Consider the following 15,970-nt stretch of genomic DNA (forward strand, 5'->3'; position numbering starts at 1 on the left):
GATTCTTACACATTTTTTTCGTCGTCCTCTATCGAACAATCATTTAAATTACCTAGTACGGGTTTAAATAGAGGCCACCTTCGGGAACAACTTAGTCGACTGTAGTCCAAACAACGAGAGGTGAATTCAATGGAACGGAGTCCAACGGGTGTCGAGAAAACCCAGTGAAGTTGCGCCGGAAATAGTTTGTACATAATCGCTGTGTATATTCGAGTTATTAAGAAATAAATTGTTGAGTTATACCCACGCCGATTTTAATTCACTGATCAACGTAAAAATACTAACAAAAAAAGTCAAAAATTAGAGTTACATAGTTTTTTTAAATATCAAACACTATAATTATTTTCAACTCTACATAATGTGATATCTTATGAGGAAATAGAAAGAAAAAATGTTTCCCCTCACCCAAATGTTACAAACGAAAATGATGATTCCCCGATAAAGTGAGCTGACACTTATCAGTGAAACGAGTTTGTTCTGTGTCAAAAAAAAAAAAAACACTCGGAATAATCAGCTGCAGTTAATTTTTGATATACCTAGTGAATAAGGACAAATAATCGCTGAAATTAATTGAGCTGTATCGGAATTATGTATCTTTTAGACCACCACACACCAACCATAGAAGTTTTTTTATTTTTTATAAAAACGGTCGATGTTCAACTCAACCACTAGAAAAAAATACTCAGGCAAAATACCATGGATTATTGCTAGCTTTGTTGTTAGATTGGTACTGATTTAACGACTGTAAAGCATCTACGTGGTTGAAAACCTGGAAATGTGGCAGAAGTCTAATCTTCAGCTCAAAGTAAAACGCAAATTGCAAAACAGATTTTCACCGATAATGAATAATATGAAAATAATGAAAATGGAAGAAACATAATCCTTTTATATAAAAAGATGCATATGATCAAAATTTTCTTTTTTCGAAACGTAAACGACTATTTTTAGTCTTCAGCATAACCATATAGTCCCACTGGATGTCCTTCCATGATTTCATATCGACAGTTCGTACTTTGAAGTTCCTCAGAATCGTCGCAACCATTACTTTTACCACCATCATTCCAAATTTTAGACCTAAGACAAAGTTACAAAAAATACCACTGCTGACAAATACAGACCTATACAGTTTCGGACACCAAAACTGAAAGGAATGTAGGAACAACGATGTCTTTTTCCAACTTCATCAGGGAGAAACCGATCTGGATCAAATTTTTCCGGCTCGGGCCACACCTCCGGATCTCTGTGTAGTAGCACCAGAGGAATGACAAGGTTAGAGCCGGCAGGGAAAACATAAGGATCTGGAAACACGAAAAATGTATTGTTTGGATCGACCTTCTAAAATATATTACCGCATTTAATGTCTTCGTCAGCATATCGCATAATGAAAGGAATTGTGGGAACTAGTCTCAAAATTTCTTTGACAACGCGTTCTAAATAGTCCAGGCGATTGAGCTCTTCCTGAGTTGGACTGTTCTCGATGTTTGGCAGAACTGAGGCGAGTTCCTGATAAACTCTTTCCTAAAACAACATTTTTATCGCTATGTTAATATTTTTGCGTGATCTACTTGGATGTCTGAGTAGATTCCTAAAATCGTTAAAATCGTGTTGATTGTGATTGATGCCGTTTCGCTTGCCGCCATCAACATAAAATTGGTTTCTTCCAAAATTTCTTCACGGGTTATCTGATTGGTTCGATTTAATTTAGTCAAATTTCGTAGAAATCGCTTACTTTCAATAGTGTCATCTGAAAAAAAGAACAAAAAATTTTAAAAAATAGTAAATGGGTTATGACTTTATACATATACCATTTCTGTCTTCGGATTCATATGATTTGTACTCTTCTGCTATTATCTGAAAGACATAAATCAAAGTTAAAATGTAGTGACGTAATTAATAAAACCTACGTTTTCGCCAATTTCGTGAGCAGTTTGACAAACGACTTTATGCTCCTTGTGTAAGTTGGATAATTTCCAAGAGAAATCGGTCAGAAGCCAAAATGTATGTAATCTCTGCATAAGTATTTCTTCGAATCTATAAACAAAATCAGTAAAAATGCTAAAAAGAAAAAATACTTAGTACCTCACGGCGATTGAAATAGCCCGTCGTCGTTCTTTAAGCTCACATGGATTTACATTTGTTAAGGATACTACAAGTAATTAACATGCACAAAATATAAGCAACAGAAACAAGAAACAATACCTAAAGCAACATCAAATGTTTTTTCCCAGACAGGGCCGGCTCTAAGGGACCAGGCGCCCCGATGCAACTTACTGTTGAACGCCCTTAAAAAAATTTTTGTAAAAAAAAACAAATAAAGTTTTATAATCACATATTTTTGTGGAGAGGTACTTTTTATTAACAAACATGCATAAAATTATGATGAATCAATCTTAGTATATAAAAATGTTTGTCTTAACTGACAGACTGACTGATTCATCAACGCAAAGCCTAAACTACTGAAGCTACAAACATGAAATTTGGACAGTAGGTTCCTTTTCTGTCATAAGCACCCATTAAGAAAAGATTTCTGGAAATTCGGCCCCTACGGGGACAAAATAGGGGATGACACTTTGTGCAGAAATCGCGTGAGTTTTTAAGTCAGACCGGTTCACTGGGGCACTGGAGGAGTGAACGAGATGAAAAATGATAATTTCGGAGGTTTGCACGGTCGGAATCAATACATGATCGTTTTCCGGGTTGGAACCGTGTAATTTCTCAAAAAAATTTCGCCTCTGGTATGGTTGACATACTGAGTTACCGTGCTTTTTTGTCTTATTCTTAACCCTGCTCCTGAAGATGCCACTTACGAAAGTGTGCGAAACGTTGAGCCCAAAAACTCACTTTACACGGTTCCAACCCGGAAAACGATCATGTATGAAAAATGATGAGTTTGCGAATTCCACGCAAACGGAGCTGCGGGCAACAACTTTTCTATAGTTTAGGAAATATCGTTGTACCCTATAAAATTTTATTGACAATGACGAGACGGACAATAGTACAATAGCAAGAGATATTTACAACTTAAAGTTGTCGCGTGGCGGGAATTCGCAGACCTTAAATTTCCAAAGCAGCGGAAGTCCGACCCTGTGCGTACAATTACCTGCTAAATATTCTCCGACAAATTCGGGGGGACTGATGTGAGCCATAAATGTTTCTTACCATTGTACTACTGTCCGTCTCGTTATTGTCAATAAAATTTTATAGGGTACAACGATATTTCCTAAACTATACATAGTATAAGTATAAAAATATTTATATTGCAAAAGTTTTTCAATTTTTACTTCCCGAGCGTAAGCAAAGGAAGTATTGTAATCGAGTCCGTCGGTCGACTCTCTACTTTTACGTTTTCTCGATCTTTCATGACCCCTAGAAGACGAAGAAATATGTCTCCCATTTCCGTCTGTCTGTCCGTCTGTCCGTCTGTCCGTCTGTCCGTCTGTCCGTCTGTCCGTCTGTCCGTCTGTCCGTCTGTCCGTCTGTCCGTCCGTCTGTCCGTCTGCCGTCCCGGATTTTTATTAGACAGATAATCTCCGAAAGTACTCGACCGATTGTTGTGAAATTTTGTACTTATATTAAGAATATCATGTAGATGGTAAAACGCTAACCAAAATTTGTCTAATCATCCCCACCACTAATGCGATGACGTCACTTCAAAATTGTACATAGTAAATGGGTTTTCAATTGTATAAAATAACATAGTCCTACACATGTAGTTTACAACTCTGAATCGACTTTTCACCCGAAACGTCCAGATTTTTGGAAAAAAAATCAAAATTATAAAACAACATTTTGAAATTTAATTTTTAATCTGCTAACCAGAATGCTTTGAAATGTTGCAGATGTTTTAAGGCTATAAAGAGCATAATAAATTTTTAGTCAAAAAATATTTGCTTATCCCCTCCAAAAAATTGATGACGTCAGCTCAAAAGTTTATGGAATAAATCATATCTAAAATGTACAAAATATGATGAGTCTGTACTTGTGATCTATCACTCCATTCATATTTTTTGGATTTGCATATACAGGGTGACTCAAAAAAATTAATGAATGCGTAAATATATTTTATTGATTTAATCAGGAACTACAAAACCGAATGCTCTGAAATCTTGCAGATGTTTTAAGGTCATAAAGAGCATAATAAATGTTTAGTCAAAATATATTTGCTTATCCCCTCCAAAAACTTGATGACGTCAGCTCGAAAGTTTGCCGAATAAATCATATCTAAAATCTACAAAATATGATGAGTCCGTACTTGTCATTTATCATTCCATTCATATTTTTTGGATTTGCATATACGAGTGACTCAAAAAAATTAATGAATGCGTAAATATATTTTATTGATTTAATCAGGAACTACAAAACGGAATGCTCTGACATCTTGCAGATGTTTTAAGGTTATAAAGAGCATAATAAATGTTTAGTCACAATATATTTGCTTATCCCCTCCAAAAACTTGATGACGTCAGCTCGAAAATTTGCCGAATAAATCATATCTAAAATGTACAAAATATGATCAGTCTGTACTTGTGATCTATCACTCCATTCATATTTTTTCGATTTGCATATACAGGGTGACTCAAAAAAATTAATGAATGCGTAAATATATTTTATTGATTTAATCAGGAACTATAAAACGGAATGCTCTGACATCTTGCAGATGTTTTAAGGTTATAAAGAGCATAATAAATGTTTAGTCACAATATATTTGCTTATCCCCTCCAAAAACTTGATGACGTCAGCTCGAAAATTTGCCGAATAAATCATATCTAAAATGTACAAAATATGATCAGTCTGTACTTGTGATCTATCACTCCATTCATATTTTTTCGATTTGCATATACAGGGTGACTCAAAAAAATTAATGAATGCGTAAATTTATTTTATTGATTTAATCAGGAACTACAAAACCAAATGCTTTGAAATCTTGCAGATGTTTTAAGGTTATAAAGAGCATAATAAATTTTTAGTCAAAATATATTTGGTTATCTTCTACAAAAAACTGATGACGTCAGCTCAAAAGTTTGCCGAATAAATCGTATCTAAATTGTACAAAATATGATGAGTCTTTACTTGTGATTTATCATTCCATTCATATTTTTGGATTTGCATATGCAGGGTGACTCAAAAAAATTAATGAAGGCGTGAATTTATTTTATCGATTTAATCAGGAATTACAAAACCGAATGCTTTGAAATCTTGGGAATATTTTAAAGTTATTATAAGCATGGTAAACTTTTGTTCAAAATGTATTTGTTCATCCCTCCTAAAAAAATTGATGACGTCACCCTTAAATTTTGCTGAATAAATCCTATCTAAAATGCAAAAAATATGATGAGTTTGTACTTGTGATATATCATTCCATTCATATTTTTTAGATTTTCTTAAGAGGTGGTTCAAAAAAAGGCGCCGTATACCTGAGTAAATTGTTTCGTTATTTTATTGATTATAAGAAATCAATATTCAAAACGACCCAATTCATTTTCCCGAAAATTTGGGAATACAATAATTTTATTCTTAGTATTACACTACATCTATCCCAACTGATATACGTGTCCTTGCAAAAATGTTGATGACGTCATCACAATTTTTTTTTTAAATTCCCACTACAAAAATGTAATGAGAAAAAAAAAACACAATAGGCATGCAGTCGTCAAGTTTCCGACAGCGAGGGAAGTACTGTCTAAACTCTTTAGACCAATTTTTTATTATTGTAAAATTGATACGATTTCAAAGTTATCTTAAATTTAGACTTGCCTCAATGTTAATCGAAATTTAAATTTAAAATTAATGATGACAAAAAGCCACGAAATGATACACAGAACCAAATTCGGCTACAAACAGGAACAGTGAAAAATATAACAAAACTGTTGAACAACCACCACAACCAAAACCAACCGACTAGACTTGGAAAATAAAATTTTTAAGTATGCCGACATGGATTTTTATGGTAAAAACAAACGTGACAAATGTTAGGAAAAACATTTGGTTGTGGTCATACCGCTGTCACGTCAAATTGTTACCCAGATAATGCATCATAAATCTGGTTATTTTTTGTCGGCATTGATCTAAAGGTCTCATCACCCAACCCAAAGGCGCACTCTTTTTCAATTATTACAGTTTGAAAGTGCCAGGAATTGACTTCTTGGGATCTGTTTTGCTAGTCATAGTGGAATGTTAACATGTAGCTTTTTCTGAAAAGTTTTCGATGGGCGCCGTGGTATGTTACTGCTATAATATTTTGTTGGTAGTGATTCAATGCAAATCTAATATTAATTTATTTTTATAGAGTTAATATAAAAGCATAGGCGGCGCCCGCCGCCCGGCGCCCCTTGTCACGGGCGCCCCGATGCGGTGCATCTTTCGCTTACCGTGTTGAGCCGGCCCTGTTCCCAGATGACTGAAAGGAAATCCGTTTGTTCGGTACCCCCTACATCAAGCAAGTACTTCACTATTTCCCTTGAATATTTGACAAATATATCATGAAAAGAACTTAAAATCTTCAAATTAAAAGAGGGATTGATCATTTTTCGATGGTCTTTCCAGATACTCACTACGAATTTTACAATTTGTCGACGTTCGGTTATGAATTTTTGTTACCTTTTGATGTCAGTAGAGTGTCTTTCATTACATCGTTAAAATTCTCGTAGAAAGGTGACTTGTTTAGACAATTTACCAAAATTTTTTCTACATCTGCCGGTCTTGTGGTAGTTATGTACAACTCTGAGCCTATCCATGTTTTTATAACCGGCCTATAGGAATCCAGATTTCGATAAACTACTTCAAAAAAACCTGAAAAATATTTTTTTGATTCGAGTTTTATAAGAGAAGCATTTTATAGAACGCACGATTTTAGGTAGAAGTGAGAAAAAATTAATTTTCATGTTTCTCAAAGCGGAAAAATTCAATTTTATTACTTACTATCTTTTGTTGCAGACAACAGGTACGTACTTCCCACTAAGGGCACTGAGAATGGTCCAGGAATTTTCCAAGCATGATACAACAACCACCGCTTCTTCCAAAGAACCGAAATGATGAGAAAAATTACGGCACAAATAAAAATCCAGATTACCATAGTAAAAGGAGCAGCTTTAAAGTAATTCATTTAAGTGGCAACCAGCTCTTAAAACTGTACGCTTGTACTAAACTGGATACAGTTTCTGTTCAAACGTCAAGGATTTCTTGTTTTGCTAGATCATACCAGGTAGATAATTACCCAGTGTTGTATATTTTGCAATGCTAAAAAAAACCTGTTGCAAAATTAAGTTTTCCAGGAATTTCACAGAGGGTATGAATACTTGCTTACTGACGTAAATACATGACGAGATATATGGTTTTAAAAAATCTACAGAGTCTCTAGAATGTCTGGAAATGGTTAAATATCTTGAGAATAAAATTTTGTAGTGAGTTAATGAGAATTTTTGGACGAATGCTACCAATCGGTCTATTGATACGCAAAACGCATAGAGCATGAACTAGAGATATATAAAACAGTTCAACCTTCACCGATATTTTCAGTACCAATTAGGGGACAGCGCTTCTCGGATTTTTAGAACGGACTTTTGTAAAGTGCTAAAATTGACGGGCTTTTAAAGTAGGTTATTTATTGACACAAATGTTTACAAAAAAAAAGGGTGACAACCATTTTCTGTGTTTGTGTTTTAATAAATAAAGATAATTTTTTTATATAAAAAGAAAAGTTAAAAAATCGATACATTGACTAGCATATATACATTTGGAAAAATGCATATGATCAAAATTTCCTTTTTTCGAAACGTAAACGACTACTTTTAGCCTTCAGCACAACCATATATTCCCACTGGATGGCCGGATTTTTGTGTAGTAGCACTAGAGGAACGATAAGGTTAGAGCCGGCAGGGAAAACGTAAGGACCTGGAAACACGAAGAATGTATTCTTTGAATCCATCTTCTAAAATACATTACCGCATTTAATGTCTTCGTCGGCATATTGCAAAATGAAAGGAACTGTGGGAACTAGTCTCAAGGTTTCTTTAATAACGCGTTCTAAATAATCCAGACGATTGATCTCTTCCTGAGTTGGACTGTTCTCCATGTTTGGCAGAACTGAGACGAGTTCTTGATAAACTCTTTCCTAAAAGAACATCTTTATCGTTGTATTAATGTTTTTGCATAATTTACTTGAATGTCTGAGTAAAAACGTTAAAATCGTGTTGATTGTGGCTGCTGCCGTTTCGCTTGCCGCTGTAAGCATCAAACACGTTTCATCCATAATTTCTTCATGTGTGATCTGCTTGGTTCGATTCAATTTAGTCAAATTTGTTAGAAATCGCTTACTTTGAATAGTATCATCTGAAAATAGAACCAGTAGGCTTTGATATTTTTTCTTTAAGTTGGATAAACTGATTTGATGATTTAGTTTTTTGTCTGTCAGTAGTTTGATTAACATTTACTTCGAGCTGGATTCCCATTTTTTTACTTCATTTATTAGATCAGAATTATTAGACGCAACTTTTTAATGAAGCAAACAAATGTTTTAACTTTGTCAGCATAGATAATTTGTCATTGTGACAGATACATAGATCATTGCGGCATTATTTAAAAAGAAAATGCCTAAAATAGTTTTACTGCAACAAAAAATTGCAATAAACAGATTTTTTTGCAGTTTCGAAAAGCAGGCCCGATCTTTCTTTCGAAGAAGTAACTATGAGGGTTTCGAACATATTTTCTGTAATCTAAAAAATTCGCTGTAAAATATTTTTTAATTTTATTTCTCATAGGTGGGAACAACTGTTGCGAAAATTTAATCAACAGGGGACCAAAATTTAAAAACATCACTATCTGGCAAGCGAAAACCAACAGATTAAATTGCAAATTATATGTTTCGGAAAGACCTGCAACGACAAATTTGGCAGCTTAATGAAAATAACGAATATTTCACTGTAGATACTCTTTTGGCATATTCTAGGGAACAGTTGGAATTTAAAGGGGGGCGAACCACATTATACAAAATTCTTAAGTCAATGGGTTATAAACACGGGGAAGTAAATGGTCGCAAAATTCTATGTGAACAAAAACATGTCGTTGCAGCCAAAATTACTTTTTTGAGAACATATTTAGATTCTAAATTCTTGCGAAAATTTGACTTTCGTGTATTTGGATGAAACATGGATCTATCAAAATGGTTCGTCCATTCGTCGCTGAGTGCACGATACTAATCTAAAAAGCACTAAAATTAAAAGTGAAGGATCAAGGTTTACTATTCTCCACGCGGATCGGCGAGAATGTTTATATTTCTGGCATATTTTTTAACCTTTAATTTAATAAAACATAACCTAACAAAAAAAGTTCAGGGAATTTTTATTCTCTGCATCGAATGCCAACAAACTCACTAGATTTTCATGGCCAACCCTACTATATAAAGATCGTGAACGAATAATAACAATCCAGTTGTTCTCGTTTCTTCAAAATTTTATTGACTGACTGTTCAAAAGGAAACGTTTATATAACGACAAATTTTAGGAAATAGTAAATGAGTAATGAATTTAAACACATACCATTTATGTCATCGGAATCATATTGTTTCTTTTCTTGTAATAATATCTGAAAGACAAAAATTAAAATAAAAATTTTTGTCACCTAAATAAACGTACGTTTTCGAGAAATGCGTGACCAGTTTGACAAACCTCTTTATGCTCCTTGTGTAAGTTGGATAATTTCCAAAAGAAATCCACGAGAAGCCAAAACGTATGAAATCTCTGTATAAGTATTTCTTCGAATCTAAAACCAAAATCAATAACAACTTTTAAACAAAAAGAAATACTTACTTCACGATAACTGTAATGAAACGTCGTCGTTCCTTTATCACTTGCGGATTTACATTGGTTAAAGTTGCTGTTAAAACAATAGTGGTCAACAATATTACTTGCAATAATAAAAACAATACCGTTTAAATGAGTAATAAGCGAAATAATTTAATTAATTTAGACCATTGCAAACTCGCTAATGTTTTTTACCTAAAGCTGCATCAAGTGTTTTTTCCCAAATGACTGGAAAAAGATTCGTTTGTTCTCCACCTTCTAAGTCACTCAAATACTTCACCATTTCAGTTGAATAACTAACAAATGTATCATGAAACGAATTCAAGATCTTCAAATTAAACGAGGGATTGATCATTTTGCGATGTTCTTTCCAGATACTAACTGCGAATTTTACAATTTATGACTGTGCGTTAAGGAAATTTTTGTACCTTTTGAAGTTAGCAGGGTGTCTTTCATTATGTCATTGAAATTCTCGTAGAAAGGTGACTTGTTTAGACAGTTTGTCAATATTTTTTCTACATCTGTTGGTCGCATGGTGGCTATGTACAACTGGGAGCCTACCCACAATTTGATTACTGGTCTCCAGGAGTCCAGCTTTCCACAAACCAGGTCGAAAAAATCTGATAAATAAATGTGTGTTACATTTCTTCTTTCGATAGTATTTAAAATGAAAAAAAAACTAAATTTAATTACTTACTATCTTTTGTTGCCGATAACAGGAACGCACTTCCCACGAGTGGCACTGACAATGGTCCAGGAATTTTCCAAGCGTGATATAACAACCATCGTTTTTTCCAAAGAACAGAAGTGGGGATAATAATCACACAAAGAACGAAAATCCAGATTAACATAGCAAAAGTAGTAAACACACGACAACAATTTATTTTAACAACTATACTCTTGACCCACCTAACTGCATTTAACTTCTTGAATCAAAAATTCAATGTTACTAAACCAAAAAACTGGAGATAATGGTTGCTTTTACTTGCGTTATCGGTGCGAAAATGTTCCAAAAGTATTTTTCCAAAAAATATTGCACAACATCTGAATGATTATTAATAAGGGTCTACGCAAAATGTTTACTGCATGCATATATGGCATATTTTATACTTTTTCGCGGTACGTCGAACTGGTTGGTTGTGTGTGAGTGTGCGGAGTTGTATTGGTTCAATTGCATAAGTTTGCAAGCTGAACTATTGCTTTTTTTTACTTTGGAGGCTTGTCTGCTCGACTGGTGAGATGGTGCCCAAATAAGGGTTGATTTGGGCTGTAAATAGAGATCTGTACGGTTGTCACCTTTAAAGTAATAGTGCATAAGGTTGAGTATTTATCTGATTTTTTCTTGTTGAGTTCTTATACTGCTCTTTTACAAATACGTTGTCACTTGTTGTCCTCTATTGATATCCGATTAAATGCAGAAAGTGCAATAAAACCATAGACAGGGTTGAGGATTATATTAGTTGCCGGAAGGAACGTGCGGCCAATTATCACTTACCTTGCGTTAACCTTACTAAATCTGCAGTAACATCTCTAAAAGATACAGGGCAATATTAACATGGGGTTGTGGTTTTTGTAGCCCCCTCTCTCTTAATAATTCTGCTGATCCTTTACTTGATAGTGGGGCACTACAAAAGCTTCCTGACTTTTTAAAAGAAGTTTTTGCAGTTTTTACGTACAGTTAATGAGAATTTTAAAAAGCTTAACGAACAAGTTGCTGGTTTAAAGCATGAAAATTCAGAGTTGCAGCAACATCTCGATTGCGACCTCCAAATTTCTAAAAACAATAACAATAACCCAGCTATATCTTATGCCACTACACTTAAAAATACATCCGCTGTTGTAATTAAGCCTAAGAATACCACTCAAACGACTATGCAAACAAAATCTGACATTGTGACATCTTTTAATCTGGAAAATACGGATAAACTTGGAATTGCAAAGGTGAAATCTATAAAAAATGGCGGGGTGCTCCTACAATGTCATGATCCTGGTGAATTCAAGAGGTTAGTACAAAATAATACACTGGAGGAGAAATATGATATTCATGATGTCAAAACACCTCTGCCACGCATTCGTATTTCGGGTATTTCTGATGGCATAAACGAAGAAATGATAGTGCCGCTCTTGTTAAAACAGAATAAGCATATTTTTTCAAAAATCATCCGAAAATTTTTCAAGTAATTTTGCTGGTTGATGTCGCATCTTACAGAAATGCTTTAAGTCTCGGTCACTGTCTGATTAATTTGGATGGCTGCAACATCTATGATGCCGTTGATGTCATACGGTGTTACAGGTGTAATGGCTACAATCATTCTGTAAAAACATGTAAAAAAAGTATTTCTTGTCCGAGGTGTTCCGAGGCGCATGTGCTACAGGACTGTCAAGCCACAAGTGAGCAACTCAAGTGCGTAAACTGTACCAGTATTACATCAAAAGATAACTTGAGCACTGAGGAGACTTCCCATGCTTGCTGGGATTATGGACATTGCGTGTTTTATAAAAATTTAATCAAAAAAGTAAAGTCTGACTTGTTTGGTATATCTGATTTGTAGCAATTAACTTCTTTTGCTGCTTCTAGATCGATATCTGATAAAACTTTCAATTTCCCTATTGATCATCAGTCTTACAAAAGTCATTCTATTCTGTCTCGCTATTGTCAGTTCACGAGGGAAAGTAACACTAAACTAATTAATATTTTACCTAATTGTTTGTCTTGTCTTCAACAGCACGGCAATATCACTTCCTCCTATTCTCAGATTTCCATTTATTATCAGAATGCTCGAGGCATCAACACTAAATTAGTCGATTTTTATAATTCTATGTTTTGTTGTGAATATGACATTGTATGCCTATCGGAAACATGGCTTAATACTTCGGTCTTAAACTCTGAAATTTGTCCAGGTCATTTTCACATAGTTAGAGCTGATGGAAATTTTGAAAAAATAAATGTTTCCCGAGGAGGTGGAGTTCTATTAGCAGCTCGTCAACCAGTTGCAGTCTATAGTTTAGATTTGTCATCAAAAGGCTTTATAAAGAGTTATTATAGTAGGGGATTTCAATATTTCGGATTATGATTTTACTTCATCTAGAGCTAGCAACTGTAGCAGAAAATCTTCTATTCTTCAAAATTTTCTACAATTTGGCGAGGTTCAGCAGTATAATAATGTTGGCAATATTAATGGTCGTTGTCTCGATCTCATAATCTCCAATTTCAATTGCACTGTACAAAAATCTGCTGACCCTATGTTGAAAGAAGATAACCACCACCCATCCATTTTAGCTTTTCCTCTTATGATAATATTCAATCTAATTTTTCGAACTGGTCTGTTCCCAGATGTGTGGAAATTGTCTATCATCTCACCTATCTTTAATAAAAATTATCGGCCTATATCGTTAATCTGTAATTTTGCGAAAATTTTTGAGACTATTCTACATAAATTTATCTCATTTAATACCCGGAGTTTAATCACTGTGTCTCAGCATGGATTTGTTAATGGACGATCTACCGCCTCCAATCTCTGCGAATTCACGCAGTTTGTAGCTGATAATCTTGATGCCAAACGCCAGGTGGATGTGGCCTATACAGATTTTTCTAAGGCATTTGACAAATTAGATCATGGCCTTTTACATGTAAAACTGCGAAATTTCGGCTTCTCAAGTGCCCTGTTTGACTTAATCAGTTCCTATTTATCCAACAGAGTTCAAGTTGTAAATTATAATGGCTATGAATCCTCCAAAACTGTTGTCTCTTCTGGAGTCCCACAGGGTTCTATAGTGGGGCCGCTATTTTTTGTTATCTACATCAATGACGTTGTTAGGGATATCAAATCAAATGTTCTCATGTATGCTGATGATCTAAAAATATTCAGAGAAGTTAATTCATTCGAAGACTGCTTGTTACTACAAAATGATCTTCACACATTTCACAACTGGAGTAATTCCAATCTACTACCTGTAAATTATGCTAAGTGTTACATCATGTCGTTTACTAACAAGACCTCTTTAATATCGTATGGTTATACCCTTAATAACGGTATACTAACTAGAGTTGATACCTTTCGTGATCTGAGTGTTAAAAATTTAAACATAATTAATATCATTTATAATGTTTAAATATGAATCGCATCAATATATGATAATTAAACCGAAACTCATTTTCCTACAAACCCGAAATTATTAAAAACAAGTCAATTTGTTTAAACAATGTTAAATTATCCCCGAAAATGTGCATTTTCCCGGCCAAAATATGAGAAATAATTTTTGCCGTCTCATCGTGGCGTACGATGACGTCAATGTCACGTGAGCCACCTGTATAAAGGTCACGTTTTGCGGTCCTTTGTGTTCAGTATTAATTTCTGTTTGATGGCGGCAAGATCGTCGCTTCATTTTGGCGTAAAAGTGGAGCGTTTTAGCGAATTTCTAGTTTATTATTAATACATATTATAGAAAATATGTTGTGTTAGTGTTGTCAACACGAACGAAAATGGATATTTTTCCGAAAAGGACCGAAAACAGGGTAAGTACGACTTCAGTTTTAATTTATCGGATTCCGTGATTCGTTTACTCGACAATGTTTACATTTTGGATAAATTTTCGAAACGATTGAAGTTGGTGGGTCAAAACTATACATTTTCGCGATACAATTAAATAAAATTTAAACATAATTAATATAATTCATAATGTTTACATATAATAAGCACAATATATGATAATTAAACCGAAATGCATTTTCCTAAGAACACAAGGTTAGCAAAAACAAATTAGTTTGTTTAAACATTGTTAAATTAACCCCGAAAATGTACAATTTCTGATCTACAATATGAAAAATAATTTTTGCAATCTCATCGTGACGTCACTGTCACGTGAGCTAACTGATAAAAGATCACTTTTTCGCTCCTCTGTGTTCAGTTTTGATTCCGGTTTGGTGGCAGCAACATCCGAACTCCATTTTGGGTTAAAAGTAGTACGTGTTCGCAAATTTCTAATTTATTGTTAATAAATATTAGCGAAAATGTTTTATATTAAGTGCTGTGAACACGAAGAAAAGTGGATATTTTTCCAAAAATGCCCGATTTTTTTTTTGAAATTTGTTGTTAATAACATGCATTCAGCACTGATAAAGTACGGCTTTAGAATATACAAAGTACACAAAATACCGTATTCATCATTTTTAAAGTACGGCGTTCAAATTTACAAAATACGGTGTCCTTCACCCATGCTATCAAGCCCTAGTCCTCTCTTTTAATGGCAAGACGCACTCCAGACCTCCTCGTATTGTTTGGTTCTTGCTGGGCAACAGCAACGAGCGAGCACAGTCATCGATCTTTGGTGGCAAAGGTGGAGAAATTTGTATATTGTAACTTTTGTAATTGAAGCATTTTGTACTGTATATTGTATATGTTACTAACTTAACTTGGGTCTTGCCAATTTATCTCTACTGGTGCAAATGCTTTATTTTCACGGAGCATTTGCTTGGGTTTTAATTTTGCAACAGTGCATTCTTTGGTTCCGAGACTGAATTCTCCATGTCGTCAGACGCTCTGGCCTGGGGGGGTTCTGTTGGCCCATAGACGCTGGGTCATCATCCTAAAAGGATGAGGTCAGTCGGCCCTGTATCTATGCGGCTGCGTTCTTCCTTGGGCGTGTGAGCGCTGCGACCTATAGATTTCGTTCCGAGTTCCATTGGTGTGCTTGCTTGGGTATTCTTTTTGCAACAGTACATTCTTTGGTTCCGAGACTGAATTCTCCATGTCGTCAGACGCTTTGGTCTGGCGGGGTCTGTTGGCCCTTAGACGCTGGGTCGCATCATCCGATAAGGATGAGGTCAGTCGGCCTTGGATTTATGAGGCTGCGTTCTCCCTTGGGCGTGTGAGCACTGTGACCAATAGATTTCGTTCCGAGTTCCATCGGTGTGCTAGCAACGTTGTAAATTATCTTCAAGGTTACTATGAGATTCTTACAAAATTTATTCGTCGCCCTATATCGATTGGTAGATTTAAGGACAGTTTTGTTACTGTTATAGGGGTTGCCTATGAGCGCGATTGGGGCACAGTAGAGATAACACTCAGTTCGTCTCCAACAGTTTCAGTGAGAAGCAACAACCGTTCTGGGACCCTTATTTTTCACCATTTATATCAATGATATCACCAAAAATGTCAGTTCTAATGTCTTAA

General features: G+C 34.9%; 3 protein-coding genes across 3 annotated transcripts in view; all 3 read right to left on the bottom strand.

The window, feature by feature from the left end:
• LOC135130801 (cytochrome P450 4C1-like) overlaps positions 1–10,635 on the bottom strand; it is a 75,231-nt gene extending 64,596 nt beyond the window's left edge. The window contains exon 1 of the mRNA XM_064058223.1: positions 10,495–10,635. The gene's annotated coding sequence lies outside the window, so the exon portion shown is untranslated. The remainder of the gene's footprint in view (positions 1–10,494) is intronic.
• LOC135130908 (cytochrome P450 4C1-like) lies at positions 382–7,115 on the bottom strand. The gene is made up of 11 exons (XM_064058368.1): positions 6,919–7,115; positions 6,598–6,789; positions 6,387–6,550; positions 2,200–2,221; positions 2,080–2,146; positions 1,905–2,031; positions 1,806–1,851; positions 1,566–1,744; positions 1,350–1,518; positions 1,119–1,298; positions 382–1,074 (listed from the first exon to the last, which is right to left on the bottom strand). The coding sequence occupies exons 1-11, from the start codon at positions 7,100–7,102 to the stop codon at positions 908–910; spliced, it is 1,497 nt and encodes a 498-aa protein (XP_063914438.1). The 5' UTR covers positions 7,103–7,115; the 3' UTR covers positions 382–907.
• LOC135130802 (cytochrome P450 4C1-like) lies at positions 7,751–11,112 on the bottom strand. The gene is made up of 8 exons (XM_064058224.1): positions 10,908–11,112; positions 10,226–10,417; positions 9,993–10,178; positions 9,804–9,870; positions 9,630–9,756; positions 9,534–9,579; positions 7,942–8,007; positions 7,751–7,890 (listed from the first exon to the last, which is right to left on the bottom strand). Exons 1-8 carry the CDS (start codon positions 11,110–11,112, stop codon positions 7,751–7,753), a joined length of 1,029 nt encoding a protein of 342 aa, XP_063914294.1.
• Positions 11,113–15,970: the final 4,858 nt, after the last annotated feature.

The sequence above is a fragment of the Zophobas morio genome, unplaced genomic scaffold, assembly GCF_036711695.1.
Source record: "Zophobas morio isolate AGI-343-1 ecotype UQ-CSIRO unplaced genomic scaffold, CSIRO_AGI_Zmor_V1 ptg000018l, whole genome shotgun sequence".
NCBI classification, from domain to species: domain Eukaryota; kingdom Metazoa; phylum Arthropoda; class Insecta; order Coleoptera; family Tenebrionidae; genus Zophobas; species Zophobas morio.